The 25634-nt window shown below is 39.5% G+C and overlaps 2 protein-coding genes across 2 annotated transcripts in view; one reads left to right on the top strand and one right to left on the bottom strand.

The window, feature by feature from the left end:
* The window catches only part of LOC123036206 (serine/threonine-protein phosphatase 4 regulatory subunit 1-like), a 45945-nt gene extending 40263 nt beyond the window's left edge, over positions 1 to 5682 (bottom strand). Inside the window, 2 exon segments of the mRNA XM_044455247.1 lie at positions 5208 to 5252; positions 5644 to 5682. Coding sequence (XP_044311182.1) covers positions 5208 to 5252; positions 5644 to 5650 — 52 coding nt within the window. The 5' untranslated portion in view covers positions 5651 to 5682.
* A 166-nt stretch (positions 5683 to 5848) lies between these two features.
* Positions 5849 to 25634, top strand: part of RAB22A (RAB22A, member RAS oncogene family) — a 33406-nt gene continuing 13620 nt past the window's right edge. Inside the window, exons 1-5 of the mRNA XM_044454949.1 lie at positions 5849 to 6287; positions 10043 to 10122; positions 14546 to 14627; positions 21292 to 21363; positions 21441 to 21547. Coding sequence (XP_044310884.1) covers positions 6252 to 6287; positions 10043 to 10122; positions 14546 to 14627; positions 21292 to 21363; positions 21441 to 21547 — 377 coding nt within the window. The 5' untranslated portion in view covers positions 5849 to 6251. The remainder of the gene's footprint in view (positions 6288 to 10042; positions 10123 to 14545; positions 14628 to 21291; positions 21364 to 21440; positions 21548 to 25634) is intronic.

Raw genomic sequence — 25634 nt, 5'->3', positions numbered from 1 at the left:
AACAAATGTAGCCAGTGGCAAGACTGAATGGGAGTTGTAGGCCAAAATATCTGATTGACCACAAACTGGCCATACCTGCAGTAGAGAAATGCAAGTAAATTGTGTTGTCCCTTGGTATCTCTTCACTGTCTCAGGCTACAAACCTATACAGCTTTATCTGGAAGTAAATTGCTTTGTACTGAGTGGGACTTAGGTCAAAATGAATACATGCACACACCTTCTTTCCTAAGAGATTTGGGACCTAGCAAAGAAGAAGTTTCTTTTCATAAAATTAGAAATATGACCCTTTAGACCAAGGAGCTCTGCACAAAGATACCCTATACCACCATAAATCCAAATCCTTCCACTGTAACAAGTAAGTTTGGCTTTACTGAAATGAAACCATAGCAAAGGTGTAATGTGTATTGTCTCTTAACCTAAACAAATTAGCTTCCACCAATACATCAGGACTTCAGATAGTTCCAATAGTTCTCAAATACTAGCTTAAGTTCTTTGGGTATGTTTGTGCCTTTTGACCTTGTCCTATAATCATTTAAGTTCAAAGATACTAATTTTGAATCATTTATTCCAAAATCAGATCTCCTGTGTGTACAGAGGGGTGTGTAAGAGAATATAAATTGTGTTTTGCCACAAAAATTGCTATCTTTATGGATTCTTGGCCTTGATAAATAAAACTGGTGCCCTCAAGCAGTAAATATTACACAGAGATAGTACACATCACAGCCAGGTTAAATACACAATCTAAAGAAAGTTACTACTTTAATCTGAGCAGTCTCTGGGTTGTATCTAATGCTATCTGCTACAGAATGGATATTGCTGGCAGAACATATTCTCTCTCCCCGCTGCAGTCCCTAAATTTTCTCCAGATGGTTATGGGGGAACCACCAGAACAGATGGGTTGGAGGAGAAATGAATACAAGAAGAGAAATTTCTGTCACACAAGCAGAAGTTGACTTGTGAGGCACTGGAGAGAGCTTTCTATTCCCTACAAACTAAAAACATTCTATTGTTTCTTTTTACAAATGAGAACAAGTAACAATTTCCCTATAAATAACAGGGTTTACTATATACTAATTAAAATTTGGTAAGACCTTCAGAAGCTTAAAGAATTGTATCTGACCCATTGCCTGCCAGCTAGCCATCCCTCTCCCAAAACATCCTCAACCAAAGTCTAGGAAATTCAAGCTCAGTGGGTGACTAGTGGTTATTTGTCTCAGCCCCCAGTATGTAAAATAAGAAAAACAAAGACTTACCTCATGGAAACATAAATTACTATATTAAAAAATCACATAACCACTTTGCACATTAAAAACATGCTATATGAAATAGTCAAAAACTTCTATAAATTCCTAGTCAATTATCTCCCTCAATAGCTACTTCTGAAGGAGATTAGGACATGGTGCTTATTTAATTTGAATACTTCATATACATTGCAGTATTAAACTTTCCTTGGTGCAGAATATGGAATATCATTATATATAATGTATTTGATGCAAAGTCCATCTTGCTTATGTTGTATTTTCCTGGATGCTCATCCTGAGCTCAATAAAAATAATTGCATTTATGATAGCTTTTTAAATGTAAGTGCCCATGTATCCCTTACCTTCTCTAGTTTCAATATTTCCTGTTTTTTTCACCTTTTCATAATAAAAACAGTTCCCTATCCACTGCCTAATGTCTCTTCTTAGTTTCCATTTTGTTAATTTATATTAAACATGTAAATGTTAACTTTTTATCCTAGTGACCCACTCTGGACACAAATGAAGACCTCTATGTCTGTTTCTTAGAAGCACTCCTGTTGACAGAACTTAAAATGACACTTGTTTTGCAAGCAGTTGCATACTTACCTTCCATTTATTTTCTGTGATGCTTACATCTGCATGATGACAACTATCTTTCAACCTACACTTGCACCTTTATTTTCTCAAAGTCATTGATCTACAATATCCACTAAGTCTTTCGCAGATGCTTAACATAAACTTTATAGATTATTCCATTAAATTTAATGCAAAGGCTGAGATCATTAGCAGCATGCCATAGTATTTTCTTGTGCTTAAAACCCTTAACCTGCACAGACCTCTGATCCTCCACATACATTGCAAGATCAATATCTAAGTCACCATTTCTCAAATATTTCCAGCAGCATTTTTGATTCAGTAGTAGACAGGAATATACACATGGATCAGAAGAATTTCTGCACTTGTATGTGTAAACTGCTTTGAGACTGCAGATGGAAATGAGATAGCCATTTAGCAATACTCTATGGCTGCAGTGGCAGCCTTGAAAGAAGAAAAACAAAAGAGTCACTGAAGGTGGACCATCCTTAGATCCCATCATTCCAAGATAATGTGGACTCTCCAGGAAATCAATGGTACGACAGACCCTTCCCTTCCAACTATAGAAATAAATGGGATAAATAATTCTCTTTTGAATCCTGAGAGGAGTCCTCAGGCACAGAAGAAATGCAGAGGAAATATTTCACACATACCTGAAATCTATTAACCCCAATACATGTCTCTTCACTCATTTCCATGTCTACAGGCTCTTTCCTTTCTCCACACAAGTCAACAGAGTGAATGGAATGCATTTTCTTGGTGACAGGAGGAAGGCAATTCTTAATGCAAATATACTGTTTTTACCCATGCAAATTTAATTGATGGATGGATTATTCAACTAAGGATGCAACCCTATCCATGTTTAGACAAAATAAGTCCCATAACACCCAGCATTCCCCATGGGTAGCTGGGAAACTTTGGATGCCATAGGACTTTAGCTATCTAAGCACGCACCCTAAAACGTGCATGATTAATCAATAAAGGCTACAGTCCTACACTCACTTACCTGATAGTCTCATTGACGTGCGTCAATGTGGTATTTAGATTTGAGTAGACATGTACAAAATTGTGCTGTAAAATTCCTTTAATGGGATGAAATTATTGAAGCGTGCATGTAGTTCCAAGACCCAACCCCCGCCCATTCCTGTTCTCACAAGTTGATAGTATATTCCTGTCAAATGCAGTATCTTCTATATACTATGCATATTAATTGTAAGGGGTAGCCATAATACCAGCTTTAGTGTGAAATGCATGGTCTATATCATATGGATTTGTGTTGAATTTCAAGAGAGTTGCATGTACATCTTGCAAATGATGTCACTATATATTGCAGTCACTATAGAACAAGTCTGAGAAGGGACAGTATAATACATAAAGATATGTATGGCCAATTTGCAGTAGAAGTCACTTAATTGCATGCAGCAGAAATGCTGTCTTTTGGAAGTATTATAATGCATGCCAAACATAAATGCATGGATGTTTCAATGAGTTAAAGGTAATAGCCATTCCAACAAATTTGATTCCAAAACTTAGTCAGCCAGGATGGATTCTTACATAACTACCCTCCAATGGACACCATGGTCTTCATTATTGATCACATTTGTATTTATTTATTGCATCCCACTCTTCTTCTATGGTTGAGCCCTAAGCTATAAATAGCTCAACATTGTATATGTAGAGTATTTTATCCTCACACTACTCTTGTCCAGTAAGCTGAGGCAGAACTGAATTATCAGTTCACCTTTGTGACTGGACTGAAATATAACATCATGACTCCCTGATAACATAGGCCCATAACATGACTTTCCCCCATAATGTGGAACCTTTTCCATGCGAAAGCTACAAATCTGGGCAGTATATCTTTGGCCACATGACAAAGGCAATGCACCTGTGACAAACACCTCTCACTTTTACAATTGTCACATGGAACTGTCATATAAGAATCAGCCTCAAGGGTTCTAGTCCCACCAAAATTCGAGTTTCGTTAGCATGCTTTATTTAGTTCTGGAAATGCTCCTAGGGCTGGAGAGTTTGCACATGACTAGTTAACATTAAAACTTAAAGCTAAAAGCATATTAATTACACTTGATTTGTTATCCATGCTAAATTTGCACACCAGGAAGTCAGAGTTCTCTCTCTCTCTCTCTCTCTCTCTCTCTCTCTCTCTCTCTCTCTGTGTGTGTGTGTGTGTGTGTGTGAGAGAGAGAGAGAGAGCGAGCGAGCGAGCGAGCGAGCGAGCGAGCACGCACGGGCCATATGGGGCAGATTAGATTTTTTAGGGAAGTCTTTCATCCAAAGTGATTCCCTCATTTTGTAGAGCATATGCTTTCCAGCATTCATTGTTATTGCTAAGAAAACACAATAATATCAAAGACAAATAATTTTTGAAAGACAATGTGAAACAAAGACACAGCACTATATCCTCACATCAGGCCTACCAAATTACCTTGGCAGCATATGTTTACAAAAATGAAGACTCCACCTTGACCAAATTGTTGTTCATGCAAACAAAATCAATGAAAGTTTCTACAAGATGAATGAGAAGCTTTGTTCCTTCATAGGACAGTTGGTACTACTTATCTTTGAACATATCTGATGCATAAATGTGTATTTCAAAATGATATTTTGTAGCAGTTATATCTCTCATTTGGCACCTGACTGATTGGGTACCTTTTCCCTTCTGCACTCTGTCCACCCTCCATCATACAAACCAAATTACAGGATCTGTAACTGAACATGTTTCTACACATTCTGCAATATTTATTTTAATGAAACTGCAGTGGTGGTGGGGAAGAAGACACTGCAACTGTTTAATAAGCCTTTTAAAAAATATCCATCTTCATCTTCCTTCCCCACCAATCCACTAACAAGATTTCACTAATCTTAAAGAGTTGGGCATTTAATCCTTAAAATTTAAAGCAACTCCTCCACTTCTATAGCAAATGATTAATTCCCCCCCCCCCCCATCAGAATAGAAAAGGAGCTCTGTCAGCAAAACCTGTCAGAACTGTTACATGTTCTACTGCCTGGAAGTAAATGCCATTGACATGAAAACACTTGCTTTCTAGTAGTATATTTAAAACTACAGAATTCAAGTCTCACGTCTACAAGCCACAATTAAATTCAAAGTCTCTGCTTTTAAAAAGCAGGGGGTTTTCCCCTTCCAACAATAATAGTTTCCTTTAACTCGGGGCAGGGAACATCCTCTTTACAACCCTCTTCCATGCCTTGGGGAGGACGTAAAGCGGAATCTGAGATTTTAAGAGGAAGATGCGATAGGGAGGCGGGATCAGGGATTTTAAGATGCGGTTGGGAGGCGATTTACGACTTTACTGCTATTAATTTTTTTAAAAATCGAAAACGGTTACTCACAATCATCTAAGTCATCCTGCAAATCCACAAAATACAAAGGGATCCCTACAAACAAAAAAACAAAAGAGAGGGAGAGAAGGAGGGAGGGAGGAAAAGAGAGGGAGAGAAAGAAGACACAAGGGGTTGGTGTGGTGCTGTTGTTGTTTTCCCCCACAAGACTCGTTTGGAAAGGAGGCAGCTTTGCCTTTTTTGTTCTTTCTTTAACAAGGCAAAAAACAAGAACTAAATAGACACACCTCAGCAAGAACAAATACGACAGCCAACGCGCAAAGTTCACGCCAGGATGGGAGCGCCCCTCCTCGACACCGCGCGGAAAGCTCGCGGGCGGGCAAGCAGGCAGGCAGGGCGGGCGGGGAGGCGGAGAAGGAGACAAGGAAGACGGCGCACGCACTCGCTCGCTCGCCACCGAGGAGCCCACGAAGCGAAAGCCACTTACCAGCCATTTTGAAAGGGGCATTGGTGGGGCGGGAGGCGGGGCGCGAGAGGAGAGCTGGGCCCGGGGAGGAGGGCCCTGAGGAGGGGCGCCCCGACCCGCGCTCGCCGGGACGCCGCGCCCGCGCACTCACGCATCGGCCCGGGCCGCCGCTTCGGAACCGGCCCCGGGGCGCGCGGCGCCTGCCGAGCGGGGCCCATAAAGAGCAGCGCTGTGAGGGGTGTGCGGGGCGAGGGACACGCACAATGGGGCGCTCCCCCTCCCGAGCCGGTCGTCCCTGAAAGGGGCGGGGAGGCCCCGTCAGGTGATCGTCGAGGGGCCGTCCAAGATGGCGCCCGGGCTGCGGGGCCTGAGGAGGAGGAAGAGGAGGCTCTACCTGTGACTGGCGACGCCGGGAGGGGCGGGCAAGGAGAGCGTGAGGGAGCCCTCGCTGTTGACTGCGTTGCCGCCGCGGTTCTGGTCCTCTCCCGCACTTTCTCCGGGGACTCGGCCTGAGGCGGAATTGGGGGCGGCGGCGCCGCTTCAATGTGTGCCTTTTTCCAGGGAGCGGTTATGGTTTGGCCGGACCGTGCCTGGGGTTCGTAGGAGCAGCCGCCTCTTTTTCTCGAGTCATGGCTCTGAGGGAGCTCAAAGTTTGCCTGCTCGGGGTGAGTAATGGCAGGGTGGGGAGGGAAGATCGGGGTTATACACGAGGGCACGAAAGTTTTCTACCCATGGGCGTAGGGTGGCTGTGAAACTTAGGAGTCCGTATCTCCCGCCCCATACTGGAGAGGAAGAAAAGGAGGCTTTCCTTTCTCTCCTCCTGCCTCTGTGAAGGCATTTGAAATATGGGGCTTTTATACTCTTTACCGGTACCTACTCCTAGAGTTGTCAGATCGGCGGGGAAATGAGGCGGGGGAGGGAGTTGGGGAATAACATCCAGAGCTGGGAGATAATCGAGCTACACTTCTAACATTTACAGGCCATTCCTTGCGCGTTTACTCGAGAATAACCCCCGCTGAGCTCATGGAGGTCACTGTGCTTAGGATCGTGCCCTTAGATTGGCCTGATTTCTGAAGCTGCTGCTGCTTTTCTTTTATTACATTACCTTGGCAGCCTATCATTATTCCTTTGCAAAGAGCCAAAGCTGGTTTGCGTAGCCCTCCTCACATCAACCCTGTGAGGTGGGTTTGGATGAATGTCAGTGACGGGCTCAGAGTCATTCCTGGGCAAGCTGGGACTAGAACCTGGATCCCCTGAGTCCTCAGTCCAATACTGACCACTAAGACTATCTAATTATGCAGTCTACGTGGTGCTAATTCCTTTGTAAGATTTCTTAGGATCTCAGAAAAGCTCTAGCTTCCTCAATGGGATAAATTTCTAAATAAACATTACGAGAATAAAACCTTCAAGCACATGTGTGCAAATTTCCATGACCGAAGAGTGTTTTGCTTTTCATCTGTTGTTAGATGGCCCCAACAGTCAATGCGGTTTTACTTTCTTTCTTTTTGTGTTTGTGGCTTTGGCTTTTTTAGATACTTTAGTTTGGTTTTTGAAAACTCCCAATGGCACAGGTTTGGGAAGAACTCTATAAGAAAAAATCGACCCTTGACCAATAAATACTGGACTACTTTTAAAGATTCTTTGAAAAGTACTCAATCCAGGCCTTTAAAAGAGGGAGAGCACTATTTAAGGATGCAGTCCACTATGCCTTTTCCTGGGAATACATCCCATTGATCTCAGGCAATTTGCTCCTGTGGAAACATTCAGTTAACTGCAGTTTAATTCACCTGATTCTCAAGATGACCAATGAAATCCTGTCTAAATTCCATTTTTTTTAGACTTTTCTTTGTACAACAATTTTTTTCTGAATACTGAGTCACACTCCACAGGTGCGTTCCCAGTCTTCTTGAAAAGTAGTACTCTCTTTAAAACAGGGTTTGTTCTCTGTGTGAAGGAGGTGGGGAGGTCAATGAGGGAACAGTTTCTGCTGATCACCTTTAAATTCTGTGGCTCGAAGTATTTTATGCAAATATAACATTGTAATGTTTCATATGCCTTTTATTTAAACATGAGAAAATAAGTGCACTTTTAAGAATGTTGAAAAAAGACAAACCCTTTTGTAACTTTTCTTATGCTATCATTCTGTCATCTGCAGTTGCCCAAAACCTTGGCCTATTTCTAAAATCACCAGTTAGGTTTAATATATGCACTCCTAGTCAGGTTTTAGCATATAGGCTGACCACAGGCCTCAGCTACTTCCTTCGAAGCTATGCTATTGATCTTAAGTGAAGCTATTTAGGGCATGACTATTGGATGCATGATGCCAGCAATGGCTGGGAATGATTCTTTTGAATCATGGCTGACCAGTTCAAGGTTTTGGCCTCATTTATGCACAAGAAATCAATCTGGTGTTAAGTCATTTTGGGCTTTCTCATTGACTGCGGCTTCTTAACACTATTGTTCCAGGCATGTTACTGAAAGGGTGTTCAGCCTTTCATTAAATAGGGTAGGGCTGAATGAGTAATAGCCATTACTAACACTCTAACTAGTTGAACACCTTTTGATTTCAAACTATGTTGTTTACTATACACTTTGTAGAATTGGTACTCACATGGCTGTTGGAAATGAGTTTCCAGTCACTAGTATGTGCAACATAGAGGGATTTTGTAGCAACATGGAAGCATCAATGCATTTCCTAAAATAGGCATTTTAATGTGGGATACCACTAGGGGACACATTAGTATTTATTGTCCCTATACATTGACTGGGTCACATGACACAGCAACCGTGTGCTGTGTTCATAGCATACAGATCTTTGCCTGAACTCAGTGCCCAGAAAATCATGATTACATGGTTTCTGTATTCCCTGCTCTATTCTCCCAGTCTTGTCATGCAGTCAGTAAGCATACAGGGATTTGGGATCCAGCAGCCCACTCCTAATTGGCCCACTGCAGTCCTGAGGTGCAGAGTGTACCTGCATGTCTGCAGCATTTCCCAGCTGTTCCAGTCCCCAAATAGATTTTTATTAAATGAAAATAAACTGTTTCATCATGATTCCACCCTCCTGCCTCTGTGTATTCTCATACTGCCTTCCTCTTTTCAAAAGTAAGAGGCAGGGAGGACACAGTGCTTGGGCAATAAGGGTTAACATGAGCAATGATGTATCTGTTATGGTACAGAAGGCAGTAGAGATCAAAAGCTAGAAGTGGCCCCTTCCATGGCTACTCTTGCCACAGGACTCTTTCTAATTCAACAATGGTAAAATGGCAGTCCTGAATCCAGACAACTGGAGAAGCCACAATGAAGCATGGAAACCTTAGAACAGACCATTAACTACATCTAGGGTTTCAAAAAAGCAATCCTACCATGCAGAAACTGGGTCTGGATGATACAACATACCTTCAATAAGATTTTGCTATAGCTTCTCACATTGGTGAACATAATTATTGGCTTCTTGGGCAGAAAAATGCACCATCTGATACTATGCTTAGATCCTAATACTATACATACTTATTCAGAAGTCAATTTCACTGATAATGGGATTTCTTCTGAAGAAACATCTTGTCCTACCACTATCTCATAATGTTCTGGTGGAGATTTGAGTTAAAATAAGATAATAGTGTATGTGGCTAAAATTATATGATGTTGTTAACTGAGATGTAAGAGTACTACTTTTATGTCAGCAATCATTTCTGGCAGATAAGGCTACTTCATTACTCACTGGGTACCATGAATTTCTCTTCCTGCCTTCTACTGTTAATAACAAAAGTTTAAAATATATATTTGCAGAATTTGCTATTAACACCATAACCTGTAGGCCTTCGTATTCTGTAAAACAAGGGAAAAAGTGTACTCTCTAAATTCATTAGCAAGGTTTACATTCATTAGCACAGTTCTATCTTTCATCTACCTAGAATACCAGTGAGCTAGTACCACTCTTGAACTGCTTTCATATGGTATTAGGATGGATGAGGGAGAACTGAAATAAAAGCAAAATAAAATGGAGTGTTTTCTTATCAGCAGGTACTCTGAGGTGGCTGGTGGTATGCCATCAGTTCTATGGAGTTTACTCCCCTTGAAAAATCAGTTGCACCCTGGCATCATCACTGTTTATGGAGTTACAGGTAGCAGCTGTGGCCAGAGGTTACTTCATGACATGCAGCCCCTTCTGACTCGCTCTGTTTCTATGTTTGTATGTTTTTACCAGCTCTTACTTTATGCCAGCTATAGCTCTGTCTAGGGCAGTATAAAATGGTTTTGTTTGAAATTGTTCTGCTTGTTCAAAACAATCAATTTGTCCCTCTATCATAAAATTGAGGGGGATACAACTTAATCAAAGTTTAGTGTTTTATTATAATTACCACAAAACTCCCATCCATTTTTAATTATCTTAAAATTATATGCTTGATTTCTCTTTTAGGATACTGGTGTGGGAAAATCAAGCATTGTATGGCGCTTTGTAGAAGACAGCTTTGATCCCAATATCAATCCAACAATTGGGTAAGGAACTAAAAGTAACAAATGAGTTAGGACAGTTTAGGATTAAACAACAATACACAATATCTTTAATTTTTTTCACGAACAAATGTTGGCATCTACACGCATGGTTACATCTATAGAAATTGTCTCTTGTCTGGCAGGAAACTAAAGTCAAGTTTTCTTAGAACCAGGTACAAATAAAATGTAGGTTCCTTTCAGCTGTGGTTAAGGGACAGAAGCTAGCCCTGGAAAATGACCCATCTCCCACCCAAAATACGTCCACCCCATCCATTAGCATTAACTGAGTGGAATGGGTGGGCGGAGGAAGTTTGCATTCTTTATAATGACTTCTCATTTCCTATGCACAATTAAAAAGGAGTGGTCATTGGTCCAAACTGCTGATTTGTAATAAAGATATATGTGTACTTTACAAGGTATGTGAATACCTAGATTCTTCCATATACAAAGTAGGCAACATATTTTGATCAGTTGGAGAGTTTTATTTACTGAACCAAGAGTAGGGTCCTAACTTGCTTTCCAGTGTTTATTTATGGAAGCATATAGCAGTTTTCATTCATATAACATTTCCTTAAATAGGGGCATAAGTGTCTCTGAGTAATGAAAATGTAAACACAAAATTCTGTATCAGAATTGTTCACTATAGAAAAATGTAATGATTACAAACCAAATTGGAAAGGTAATATACTGGTTGCTTAGTGTTCATTAGCTCTGGTTTAGTTATTGAAATCAGATTATAAAGTTCAAATTTTTATTTACTCTTCAAGTAAATACTTCAAGCACAAGATACAGCTTTACAGCAGATAAAAACTAAACAAATCAATCCGCTTCTCATGATGTAGAATTAACATTGCTACTGGATAATGTGATGGCTATTAGCATATATCATTCTTAAGACATTCACTGTATTTATAAAAGGAAGGATAGGTTTTATCAGTATCTAGTAATCATGAATGACCATAAGCTTCAATTCCATGCTCGTGATAGTATATCTCTGGCTACTGAATGGAACATTCTGCATAATGGTAGGATTTATGAAAAGCCAGTCATTTGCAAAGTTCAGTAACTAAAAATAATGAAAGAACAAATGGAAAAAAGCTGAAATAGACAAACAAAGGTTTTCCCTTGCATTTTCCCCCAGCCCCTATAGAGGTAAAGTGAAGAATAGTTGCAAAGTTTTCTGAAGGAAATGAGTTTGTTGTCCTCAAGGTTAGCATTTTTGAAAGGGTCATTTGCTATACCTGTTCTTCCTCTTGAACAAATCAATAAGCATCATACAGCTCATTTGCTGTTCATATTTCTGTAGTAACTTGTGTGGCAGACTGTGTGGGTAGGCTCACTGTCTATAAGTTCAGCACCAGCTGGATGGTCTGTGCACTTCCGACCCATTACAGAGTCATTTTCTTTGTGGCAGCCTGGCAGCGTGTGGGTGTTTCCTTTGGCAGTCTGCACATGTAAAAATGATTTGCAGAAATAGGAAGTGCGTCTAAGGAATTAAAAAATGTTAGTCATAAACCCAGATTGTGATCATGCTCTTAAGTAGCATACCTTGTCTCTTCATGTCTGTCTTATTTTTGCAGGCTGAGAAGCAAGGTATGCCAACAGAAAGAGCATGGCCCTATTTGCCCATCTGTCTGTCTGTTTGCCAACTTGCCTGCTTATATGACTTGCACAAGGTGGAAAGAAAGCATCTAGCTTACCTAGGGGATGGAGGGCATTCAGCCATTCTTTGCTCATACCAAAACCTAGCCAGGATGGAACTAGGAAGTATGCAAGCATTTATCTTAATAGTTTACAGCAGGGGTCTCAAACTCGCGGCCCGCGGGGGGGGGAGGGGCCCTGCAGCCTTCAAAGCGCCGGCGGCGCCTGGGCTGCCGCGGGGTGAGTGGCCCACCACCACCGCAGGGGTGGAATCCTTGTTGCGGCCCAGCCTCACCCAGACTCTACTTCCAGCGGCCCCCAGGTAAGTTGAGTTTGAGACCCCTGGTTTACAGTTTTGATTAGATGGCACACAAGTAACCACATTCAGATTTAATCTTAAACTGCAAGGTTCAAGGTGTAAATTTTGTGAGCCTGTCTGGCTTATGGTTAACTATTTAAAGTTCCTATTATGAAATTGGCCATCATGAGCCTTGAATTTAAACGATAACTTGTGAGTATTTTTTAAAATAGCAGAATGCTTTGTGCAACATGGCTTTTCCTTTTATACTTTGTTACAGAAACTGCCTACCTACATTTTAGACACGAACAAAAATACTAGGAAATTTTAAATCCCAGACTCCAAGTTGAAAGAGAGTGCTTTTTAGTTCCATTTTGCATAAAATAGGAGGTGACTGCGACAGCAGCCTGCACCTCATGTTCCCCAGCAACTGGCACAGAGACTTAGACCTATGATGTAAATAGCAGGGCTGGGCAGAACATCAATCTACAGATGTTTTGAAGTTACATTTCCAGAATTTCTGACCAATTTAGCAAATGCTTTTGAAAGTTCAATGCAAAATTTCAAGAGAACTACCTTATTTTATGTAACCAACATAACCAAGTGTGGTTGATAGCCCTGTCCTCTATAAAATTTTCTAATCCCCTTTAAACTATCCACTACATCTTGCAGAAGCAAATCTCATCGTTTAACAGTGTGCTGTATAAGGAAGTATTTTCTTTTATCTGTCTTGAATCTTCTACTGTTCAATTTCATGAGATGGCCCCATGTTCTTAAGAGAAAGGAAGAAAACTATCTCTACCATATCTCTCTGTATTTGCCTCTTTCCTAAGCTAAAGAGTCGCAGATGTTATCTTTCCTCATGGTGGAGTTGCTTCAGAATTTTTGTTTCATTTTGTCAAGTCATAATTTATTTTTCACAGTGTCTTCAAAGTAGTAGACAATCCTAACCAATTTTTGTCTTGAGAAGAGAATTCAATATTTCACAACCTGATGAAATCAGCTTCTCAAGACTTAGCTGGAGTGGCTTTCATTTTTGACTCATGACAGTTTACAAATTATTCTTTTAGTTCAACATAGATAGGTTTGTGATATAGTAACTGTTACCACCTTCCTGTAAACCTGAAGCCAGTTAGTGGTAGAACTTGACCTATTGTTCTTGACTCCTTTGGGATGTTTGCCACTCATACAAATAAACTCATATTTTATAAAATGAACCCAGAAAATATTAATTTCTGTTTGATTAATGGCATATAAAATCAGCTATCACTGTTTTAGTAGTGTATTGGTTCCATGAATGTACCGTTATACTATAGTTTTGGTTGAATACTTTGTTACATCTGAATGGCAAAAGAAAAGTCCATCTTTCTGCTAGTAGACAAAAAACATAAAGGTGCTTCTACAGTTTTGAGGGCAGATTGAATAGGAAAGTTCTTAACAAAATGCACAAGCCTCAATTCTTGACTTCCTCGATTTTAATCAAATCTTGACACATATGCCTTGCCTCTACAAGTAACTGTGAGAGCCAACACAGAAGTTAAGGGGTTGCCTTAACTTGGGATAAATTCCCTCCACTTGTCATTTGAACACTGACAATGGGTGGTAATTTGAGACTTAGTGTTGTGGAAGGTAAAGACCCAGCACTATGCCAACTAGCATGGCTCGATGATGAACGTTGTAGGATTTTTTTCCATCTAAGCATGCATAAAATTTCCATTAGAAGGAAGCCTCTGAACGTGGAAGCTTCTGAATAGCAAGTGGCCTACTAGCCAGGCTGGAAAAGCGATAGAGGTTATTTCACCCACTTCCTCTTTTGGTTGTTTGTTTTTTCTCTAGATTAGCCTCTGAGCCCATCTACAGGAAGAATGCTGCTCAGGCTGTGATACAGCTGGGCTGGAGAAGCCATAGGTTTTATATCCTTGCTTCTCCCCTCTCCTCACAAAAACACCCATTTGTGACATCTACAAGTTCCTCTGAAGCCAGTACTATGATCATAGAAGGCAGGCGCTGTGGTTCTTTCTGCAGCAGTGGGGAATACTCGGTCTTTGGAATCTCTCTCCCAAAGTTGGAGCGGTGTCTATGGGTACAGGAGGGGAACCCAAAAAGCCTTATCTAGCAACCATAGGATTTTTCCCACCTTGAGTTATATTAATTCTTCAATAATACAATTGAATTTTAGTTGCCCACAGCATTTTTATATGTAGTATGATGCTTTCCTAACTACCAGACTTGAACAAAACATGAAATGTACAAACCATTTTCCTTCCATTTTTACAGTGGTATCAGTAGATCTGTCTCCTGTGTATGGATGTTCTACATGTCTATATTTTTCTACAGGAATAAACCTTATCCTTAATAGCCTCTGGGCTATTAGGGTGGTATATACATGCAAATAATAAATATTTATGGATGGGATTTGTTCTAACTTCTTTTTTGTTGATTATTAGTTTTATTTTCTAATAGAGTCATGCATTCCATACTTTTCAGAGCATCTTTTATGACCAAGACCGTGCAATATCAGAATGAATTGCATAAATTTTTAATATGGGATACAGCTGGACAAGAACGAGTAAGTAGATAACCCATGCTTTTTAACTATAAAAATGTATGAACAAAACTTTCTGGACAGAATATAGATGGCTATGTCCTATGACCACTTAAAGGTGACCATTTTAAAATGGTGCAAATGAATTTTGCAATAGAAAATCATTATCTTTGTTTCCTGACTGTCTACCATGAAGTAGTACATTGGGATAAAGAATGGATTCATATCCTGTACCTTCATGAGTATCTCAGTCGAATTCACATATTTTAGAAGTGAAATTTCTAAAATAATTTTCTCATGTATCTATGGATTAAAATATTCTGCTTATACCACACATTATTGCTTCCCAGATTAAAAAACAGAGATGATGAATCTGAAAAGAATCTAACATGCACAGTGTAATGCTCAGAGTAAAAGTGATTGCAGCCTTTATACATTGGAGACACATATTTCAAGCATCGCATTTAGTTGCTGAAGCTTTCAGTTTTCTTCTTCACGGAATTCATTCTGAGTAATCTGAAACAGGCTTTTAGAATGACAGTATTTGGCAGTCGAGTTCATTCTCTAAAAAGGCAAGTACAGTTGTAAGGACAAACACATATACTGCTATATAGTTTTGGCTGGGCCGAAAGGGATGAGGGCTGACTTTCTCATTCTCTCTTTCTGTTGCCACCACATGTCAAGGTGCAGAAAGAACTTCTGCAACATCATTGCCTGAAGCATCTTCTTTTGCTTTCTTAGTATGTGCTGCCTTTTCAGGGACATTTCCCTTTATGATATTCACATACATTTCTAGTCAGCTGTTAACTTTCTTTCAAGTTTCCTTTGTGATTAAAGTTGGAATAAAAAAAGCAAGACCCCCAGTTGACCTCTTTCCTTCTTCTGTAGAGGCCTGTAGTCAAATTAAGATGTCCTTAGCTGCCCTGCTACATGTGCCATCTCTTTTTCCTTTTATGAGAAACTCAAGATGAATCTTTCCAGCTAAACTATTGCAAATCCTCATAAATGTTTTCTGTCTAGAGAAACTCACTAGGGCACAGTTCAGAATATTTCCCCTTTCAGAATAGATAAGATGCTCCTGAGACTAGGCATATATTCACTTCTGATGTGTTAGTAGATGTTTTATAATTTTCATCAGAGGGTGGGGAAGGGTTCTTTCTGGAATCACACTTTTGGAAAGTAATGGGTTTTTTTTCATAAGGCCAGAAGCTAGTTGGCACATGGTTGTCATTTAATGCTGAGACGATCTTCAGTTTCCTCTTTTTTATTAATTTTTAAATATAAAATACAATTAAGAAACATAGAATCAAAATTAAAACATACAACTTTAAATATTAAGCTTACAATTCAAATAATTCATTAAAAAACTGTGCACCCCATCACCAGGACCATTGGATACATATTGAGAACTCATTCAAAAATTCTTTCAAGAAATTTCCCCTTTCCAAAATTGCACTGACTCCTGTAAAGGTTTAAATCTTTTTCCTCTTTTTAACACATATTCAATAAATACACTCCAAATCTCATTAAAATTATTCTATATATAGACTTTTCTCACTTTAAAGTCACAAGTTAATTTATCATTAATAGCTATATTCCAGACATCTTTATACCAATCACACAATTGGTGATCTTATTTTACTTTCCAGTCCCTAGCTATAATTAAAGTCGCAGCTGTTCTTAAATTTGTTAATTCTTTATTCCAACTCCATTGTTTCTTATTAAATATTGAGAGTGATACAATCTCAGGGCATAATTCAATAATTAAACTTATATTTTACTACTTTGTTTAAAAATCTTCTTCTCAAAATGTCATTATATAATTGTATTCCCAACACATATGAAAATACTCTATAGCCATATCTCCAACATAAGATTAGAATATCTACTATCTGTATGGTTCAACTTCACTAGGGTTACAATTTCCATACTAATTTATTTAAAAAATCCTTTCTTCTTACTGATGTACATTTTAGTATCCTTTTAGCCCAGATATTTTCCCAGTCTTAATTATTAATACTCTTTCTCAAGTCTGTTTCCATGTTGCTTTAAGTAAATCATATTGATCCTGAACTTCTGACAATATCTTACAGATTTTATTTACTGTCCCTTTCATTCACATTATCTTGTTTTCCTTTTCCACAATCATACCTTCAAATTTCATATAATTTCTACAACCACCTCTTTTCTTTAACCAATCTCTAGCCCAGGGGTCGGCAACCCACAGCTCCAGAGCCACACATGCCTCTTGAACGCCTCTGCTTTGGCTCAAAGCCGCTTATCCGCTCCAAGCTCCACTCAGGAATGCAGCGCTAGCTACTTAAGTAAATCAGCTTGTTAAGTAAATCATTCCTCTGCTAAACAAGCTTCCTGCAGGCTCTCATGTTACACAAAACACTGCTGAAAAGATTCTCTTTGTCCCAATGTAATCTCCTTCATCTGAATGTTAAAAGCTGCACTTGCGACCTGTCATAATTCACAGCACTTGAATTCACAGCACCGATTTACTGAGCTCCCCCAACCCCGGCCAACCATGGATAAATCGAAGAAAAGAAAAAGTTTCTGAAGAAAACCAAACGTTTAATGATACATGGGTAGATTCATTTGCTTTTACTGCTGACGAACTTATGGGGTTTGCTGTTTAATGCATGCAGCCCTTTTGCACTGACTTTGACTCTTCAGGAAGCTGTTCTCCTATTCAAAATATATGAAAGGAGTCCTACTAGTTTATAATGTAAGATTAAAAATAACAGTTTTTAGTGACTGAACAAGAGCTGCAGTTAAATCATAATGAAGATATACATAGCATTAAGGCAAAAAAAAAAAAAGATATATGCAGTGTTATCTTCATTTTAGATGTCAAAAGAGTTTTGCGGCTCCTGGTGTTTTGTGTGGGAAACGGGTCCAAATGGCTCTTTGAATGTTAAAGGTTGCCGACCCCTGCTCTAGTCCAATATTCTCCTTGGATCACATTAAACCAAGTTATTTTTTTTCCTTTTCTAATATTGCACTTATATTTCCATTTTTATTCATTACCAACTTGATAATTTAGTTCTTTAATTTTCCCCCCGAAGTATCTCTCAAATTTGATGGAAACCCTTCAAATTCAGTAATTGAATATAATGGTAAGATTGTTAGCATGAACTTTTTTATATTTATTTCAAATTTGTAATATTCCTCAGAGAGGTTCGCCTGGCGCCAGCACTTTATTCTTTTTAGCGCTTGGCCAAAACCTTTTTATTTTTCCAGTATTTTAAGGTTTAGACTGAGATTTTAAGTAAGTTTTTATTGTATAGAATGGATGCTGTGCTCCACTTTGTTTAATTGTAAGACTGTCCCGAGACCATTTGGTAGTGGACAGTATACAAAAGTTTTAAATAAAATATATAAAGTATTTTAAAGGAAAGGATTTTCAACCTTTTTAATATTTTTATTAACATATTTGAAAAAATGTCAAGGCTTCTTCAGTTTCATCTTAAATCTTTTTAAGCACTAGAAGGGACCCAAACCATTTTATTTCAATCTATCTATGTGTTGCTGATTGTGCAGTATTTTCAGAGAGGAGAAAAAAAAAACAGGATCCTCTTTTCTATTTTTACTCCAGGAGTAAAACATACAGCTTTTTGCAATGGCAATAACATGATACTTTGTCAGCGCTCTGACTCAACATTGTGGTTTTTGTAGGAACTAGACACCACAGCCACCATAACAACCAAAAATGTAAGGTAACAAGCATTTTAGGGTAGAGGTAGGTAGGATACACTTCCTTTGCATATTTCTGTAGCTAGGGATCAAATGCTTGAGGATTATGGCTCTAGATCTAAAGGAAGGCAAAGAACACAGAGACACCTGCTTTACACTTAGTTCATATTCTTTCTTCCTGTCTGCTTCCTTACAGCCTATCCTCATATTGGCTTCATATTTACACCAAAATGATCTAAATTATGATGACAGAATTTACAGTGATAATATTGAAATTATAAAATCCTGAATTATTTTGTTATACTGGAGCAGATTCAAGTGAGATGCTTATGCCCTCACCAATTCCCGTTTGCACACAGGACGCCTACCACTTGTTGAAAGAAAAATTAGTATTTCTGGGGCAACCAAAAATGAATGAAAACACTTGTTACTGTAACTGGGGAGGTTGCTGGCACTTGTATAAGGAACTTCGCTGCTCTGTCCCTATTGAGATAGAAATGTTAGTGTACTTTTTATGGCTTCTTTTGGGAAGCACCAAGTCTCTGTTGTACAAACAGTGGGTCCTGATTGTACAATGAAATCTGTGGGACCCACTACTTGTGCATCAGAAACAGCAAGGTACAAGGGAACCATTGAGGTGTGTGCATCCCATTGCATTCTGCCCTTTGATTTTTTTTTCCTCCATCTTCTTTTCTGTGCATTCTTGTATTTCTGAACAGTCCACCTTGGATAAGTCATTTTCTTTCCTGAACATAGTTTAATTATTTTTTGAAGTCATTTCCATCCACTTCAGCCCCCTCTTTCCATAATTAAAATAGACATGTCAAAGTGTGTGCACACATGCTCATCTGGGCACACAGCTTTCCTGCAGGAAAACAACTTTGGCTAAGTATAACAGGGCTCTTTCCCTCAAAACTGTGTAGCCACTAAGATGACTATAACATGAAGTAGTAATAGTATACTGCATTGGAAAAAAGTGCACATTTATTGTTCACACACAGTGTTGCATGTAGTTTGCCACTGGCACTTGTGCTCTGCTTGTTTGTTGAAAGTAGTTTCTTTGCCAAATTATTTACAAAGGTTTTTTCACTGTAATATAGCACAACCAGCACACAACATTTAACTTACTTGCTGTTGTAAACATCCATTATATCAGCCACCTATGTTGATCACCCAACCTGCACTGGGTTTGAAACTAGTGTTCATTCATGAAATTTTGTTCTACCTCTTCCTGTCAATGCTGCATCAATTTGAATAATATATTCAAAAGTTGCTTCTTCTTTACATTTACCAGAACCCAACTAAATGAGTATTACCCTTTGTCTCACTATGGGTTCTCACTGAGTGCCAGTGGATTATCTTGCACTTCTGTTTTCTAACTAAATGTGCCCCTCTGTTGTTAGATTCTCAAACTGAAAAATGTTTTATCAAGTCAGTAACATGGACATTTGCAATATGAGATTTACACAGAAGAAAGGTTCATAAGTCCAGTACAGAATTGTTTTACAAATTACAAAAAGAGAGGGAAAGGCACATACAAGAAAAAGGAACCAATAAGAGAGAGTAAAAAGGGAATCTCTGGTATCTGTAGAAAATTACTTGAACTGTAAGCCATCCTGAGACCCATTGGGTATTGGACGGGGTAAAAATTATCCAAATAAATAAATAAATCTTTGGGGTCACTTGTCTTCTGTTAGATATATTACCAAAAAATCCCTCCTCCAACTAGAAATAGGTGAAGGTTTTGTTTGTTTGTTTGTTCGTAATATCTGAAGGAATATAAGTAACTCCTGTTGGAAAAAAACACATTTTCTGAAAAGTTCCCCATAAGCACTAGAAATTTCCTTTTTTACTCTTTCTCATTGATTAATCTTACTTTAAAGAGATTGTGTCATAATAAATTAGATTTTACAGTGTTAAAATAGTCTTACGTGTAGCATGCAGAATGTTGGTGTGTGTACAGATGCAGTTCATACAACTCCTGTGAAGGCACCAGTTTCTTCATGGCAATTCAACTGCGCAGTTCCAGATTTCTACATAAAGCAACTGTGGACTTCACATGTTAGAAATACCCTACAGCTGAGGTACTAATTTAGTACTTGGGCTGGAGTACACAAGATTTCAGGGGAGGTCGCACAAGCAAGGTCCAAAGCTGTGCACTTGGATATTTCAGATTGCCAATAAAAAATGTAAAGAGTATTTGTTAGCTTATGGTATAAAAGTAATCCTATCTGAAAACATCCTGAGAAATAATGTGACCTGAAACAGAGAAGGAAAAAACTCCTTTCTTAAATGGCAGTTTTGAAGTTGAGCATTTAACCTTCAATGCTCACTAACCCTGCATGTGTAAAAATATAATTGAAATTTACTCACATTTGGTAGTATAAAGTGCTCACGCTTTGTGTACTGGGCTATACCTAAATTGAGGTATACCTCGTCATATACCTTTAGTATGATGTCTCTCTGCTACATGGCATCGAGCAATGTGATGTTTTGAGTGTTGGCCTAGCAGTAGGGAGAACTAAGTTCAAATACTTATTCAACCTTGAAGCTTGCTGAATGTACTTGAGCTAGTCATGCTAAGCTACAGTGAATTAATTAGCCTGGAGGGCTCTGCAGTGTTTACATGTAGCCATTTTAATTGTTCAAGCTATGGCTATGATTCGTTGTGCAGGCAAAACAAAGGTGGGTTGTTAGCATGATTAACAAACCACCCAGAATCTTGAATATTCAAAAGTTGCTTGGCACATGATATAAGCCACAGTGGGTTTCAGCATTTGTGCAAGTTGGATTCTTGCTTCACAAGGATGTTGTACAATGGGAACAAGAGGCCATATATACCACCACCATCTCCATGACAAGAGATATATAGCTTCATTATCAGGCACCCTTGTTTCACCCTATCTTGGTTATTCCCTTCCACCCAAATATATGATCTTTAATATGGTATATAAGCCTTTTTTTTACCAACTCATTCTCTTTACAGTTCCGTGCTCTGGCACCAATGTATTATCGAGGGTCTGCAGCAGCTATTATAGTTTATGACATCACAAAAGAGGTAAGCAAAAGGATTTTACAAAAATGTATATATTGGTAACATTTTTGTCTTTACTAATTCTGTCACTTATGTTTTAGGAAACATTTTCAACATTAAAAAACTGGGTGAAAGAACTACGCCAGCATGGACCTCCCAATATTGTTGTAGCTATTGCCGGAAATAAGTGTGATCTTAATGATGTAAGGTAAATTAAACCACAACTTATCCAGCTTTAGATATTTATCTGGATAGCAGTCCTCTGCTACAGTCATTCTGTGCAGTTAGTTTCCAGAAACTAGCTTTGATATTGAAGGGCTGGAGGAAGTATCAGTGTGGGTCATATCTGGAACAAATAAAGGTGACCAGGGTTCTGCATTAAATTAAAGTCCATTGGAGAGGGAGACTGTCATAGCTCTGGGCCAACTGGTTGATGGCGAAAGATTGCTGGAGGTAAACACAGGAACTAATGGAATCAGTCTGCCTTTGAATATTTAACTGTTTGGTTGTTGTTGTTAGTTGCAAAGTCGTGTTCGACCCATCGCGACCCCATGGACAACATTCCTCCAGGCCTTCCTGTCCTCCACCATCCCCCAGACTCCACCTAAGCTCACACTGACTGCTTCAGTGACTCTATCCAGCCACCTCATTCTCTGCCGTCCCCTCCTTCTTTTGCCATCTATTGTTCCCAGCATTAGACTCTTTGAGGGAGTCCTTCCTTCTCATTAGGTGGCCATAGTATTTGAGTTTCATCTTCAGGATCTGACCTTCTAAAGAGCAGTCAGGGTTGATCTCTTCTAGGACTGACAGGTTTGATCGCCTTGCGGTCCAAGGGACTCACAGGAGTCTTCACCAGCACCACAATTCAAAGGCCTCAATCCTTCTGCACTCAGCCTTCCTTATGGTCCAGCTTTCACAGCCATACATTGCAACTGGGAAAACCATAGCCTTGACTATATGCACTTTTGTCGGCAGGGTGATGTCTCTGCTTTTTAGTATGCTGTCTAGATTTGCCGTAGCTTTCCTCCCAAGGAGCAAGCGTCTTTTAATTTCTTGGCTGCAGTCCCCATCTGTGGTGATCTTGGAGCCCAGGAAAATAAAATCTGTCACTACCTCCATTTCTTCCCCATCTATTTGCCAGGAAGTGAGAGGACCGGATGATCTTAGTTTTCTTAATGTTGAATTTCAAGCCAATTTTTGCACTCTCCTCCTTCACCCACATTAAGAGGCTCTTTAGTTCCTCTTCACTTTCTGCCATGAGAGTGGTATCATCTGCATATCTGAGGTTGTTGATATTTCTCCCAGCAAACTTAATTTCAACTGGTGATTCATCTAGGCCCGCCTTTCTCATGATGTGCTCTGCATATAAGTTAAATAGGCAGGGTGACAGTATACAGCCTTGCCGAACTCCTTTCTCAATTTTGAACCAATCAGTGGTTCCGTGCCCAGTTCTCACTGTTGCTTCTTGACTCGCATATAGGTTTTTTAAGAGACAAATAAGATGGTCAGGTACTCCCATCTCTTTAAGAACTTGCCACAATTTGTTGCGATCCGCACAATCAAAGGCTTTAGCATAGTCAATGAAGCAGAAGTAGATGTTTTTCTGGAACTCCCTAGCTTTCTCCATGATCCATCGTATGTTGGCAATTTGATCTCTAGTTCCTCTCCCTCTTTGAAATCCTGCCTGTACTTCTGGTAGTTCTCGGTCCACATACTGCTGGAGCTTAGCTTGTAGGATTCTAAGCTTAACTTTGCTAGCATGTGAAATGAGTGCAATGGTGCGGTAGTTTGAACCTTCTTTGGCATTGCTCTTCTTTGGGATCGGAACGTAAACTGACATTTTCCAATACTGCGGCCACTGTTGAGTTTTCCAAATTTGCTGGCATATTGAGTGTAGCACTTTTACTGCATTGTCTTTTAAGATTTTGAATAGCTCAGCTGGAATGCTGTCACCTCCACTAGCTGTGTTGTTGCTCAGACTTCACATTCCAGGATGTCTGGCTGGAGGTCAGTGACCACCCCATCGTGGTTATCAGGGACATTAAGCTCTTTCTTGTATAGTTCTTCTGTGTAATCTTGCCACCTCTTCTTAATCTCTTCTGCCTCTGTTAGGTCCCTGCCATTTTGGTCCTTTATCATGCCCATCTTTGCATGAAACATTCCCTTCATATCTCCAATTTTCTTGAAGAGATCTCTGGTCCTCCCTATTCTATTGTTTTCTTCTATTTCTTTGCACTGTTAATTTAAGAAGGCATTCTTATCTCTTCTAGCTATTCTCTGGAATTCTGCATTCAGTTGGGTGTATCTTTCTCTTTCTCCCTTGCCTTTTGCTTCCCTTCTTTCCTCAGCTATATGTAAAGCTTCTTCAGACAGTCATTTTGCTTTCTTGCATTTCTTTTTCTTTGGGATGGTTTTAGTTGCTACCTCTCGTATAATGTTGCGAACCTCCGTCCATAGTTCTTCAGGCACTCTGTCTATCAGATCTAATTCCTTAATTCTATTTGTCACCTCTACTGTATATTCATCAGGAACATGATTTAGGTCATACCTGAGTGGCCTAGTGCTTTTCCCTAGTACTTTCTTCAATTTAAGTCTAAATTTTGCAACAAGAAGCTCATGATCTGAGCCACAGTCAGCTCCTGGTCTAGTTTTTACTGACTGTATAGAGCTTCTCCATCTTTGGCTGCAGAGCACATAGTCAATCTGATTTCTGTGTTGTCCGTCTGGTGATGTGTAGAGTCTTCTCTTGGGTTGTTGGAAAAGAGTGTTTGCTATGACCATCGTATTCTCTTGACAAAATTCTACCAGCCTGTGTCCTGCTTCATTTTGTACTCCAAGGCCAAACTTGCGTGTTATTCCGGTTATCTTTTGGCTTCCTACTTTAGCATTCCAATCCCCCATGATAATAAGGACATCATTTTTGGGTGTTAATTCTAGAAGGTGCTGTAGGCCTTCATAGAACTGGTCAACTTCAGCCTCTTCAGCACCAGTGGTTGGGGCATAGACTCGGAGTACTGTGATGTTGAATGGTTTGCCTTGGATTCGAACTGAGATCATTCTGTCATTTTGGAGATTGTATCCCAGTACTGCTTTTCCTACTCTTTTATTGACTATGAGGGCTACTCCATTTCTTCTGAGGGATTCTTGCCCACAGTAGTATACCTGATGGTCATCTGAATTAAATTCACCCATTCCTGTCCATTTTAGTTCACTGATTCCTAGGATGTCGATGTTCAGTCTTGTCATCTCCTGTTTGACCACATCCAGCTTGCCTTGATTCATGGATCTTACATTCCAGGTTCCTATGAAGTATAGATCTTTACAGCATCGGACTTTCCTTTCACCACCAGATACATCTGCAACTGAGTGTCCTTTCGGCTTTGACCCAGTCACTTCATTCTTTCTGGCACTACTAATACTAGCCCTCCGCTCTTCCCCAGTAGTATATTGGACACCTTCTGACCTAAGGGGCTCATCTTCCGGCGTCATATCTTTTTGCCTTTTGGTACTGTCCATGGGGTTTTCATGGCAAAGATACTGGAGTGGGTTGCCATTTGCTTCTCCAGTGAAGGAAATTTTCTTCTCCATTTTCCAGTGGAGAAGGAAACTGTTTGGTATAGTAGCCTAAAGCCTCTATGAGAGCCTTGGCTATAAGACCCAATGCTTGGGTTACAGTTTTTTTAAGTATCCCAACTAGCTACTGGGTGAACTTCTGTAGCAGTCCTGTAATGTATCACTGAGTGAAAACCCAGAGTCAGTACTAGAGATAAAGATGGCACTGAGGCTGGCATCTTGCTTTGAAGAAAGTTTGCTTCCCAGAATAAATACCAGGAGAAACAAGGCATCTGGTGGATGCCCAAAAGGTGTCTGTAAACACATTGGTACCAGCAGGCAGCATATTGGTTCTCCAGCATATTACAGGCTATATGGGAGCACTGTCAACAAATATTTTCAAATTTTATTTTAAAGGGAATCTGGAAATGAAATATTTTGTCCTCCAAAACAAGACTATTGAAGTTTTTCGTGTGAGAGCATCAGGGCTCTATGTATTCCATTCAAACAGCATGGCATGACTTGTTGAATGTAGAATTCATCCACCTGAGAATCTTAGTCTTTATTTCTTAAATGTTTTGAGCCCTTGTGTGATAAATATTTCCTATACTTTCTAGTCCCAGGATCGCAGTAGAGATGTACCTGATAAGATTTTCAGTGATTAGGATGGCCTGCAGTGCCTTGCATATAGCTTTGCCCTTTCTCATCTGTTCTGATTAGAGGAAACAGAATAAATGATGGGA

The sequence above is a fragment of the Varanus komodoensis genome, unplaced genomic scaffold, assembly GCF_004798865.1.
Source record: "Varanus komodoensis strain SLA01 unplaced genomic scaffold, ASM479886v1 scaffold8, whole genome shotgun sequence".
In the NCBI taxonomy this organism is placed as follows: domain Eukaryota; kingdom Metazoa; phylum Chordata; class Lepidosauria; order Squamata; family Varanidae; genus Varanus; species Varanus komodoensis.
The sequence above is the reverse complement of the archived record's forward strand: the minus strand, read 5'-3'. Positions and strand labels throughout refer to the sequence as shown.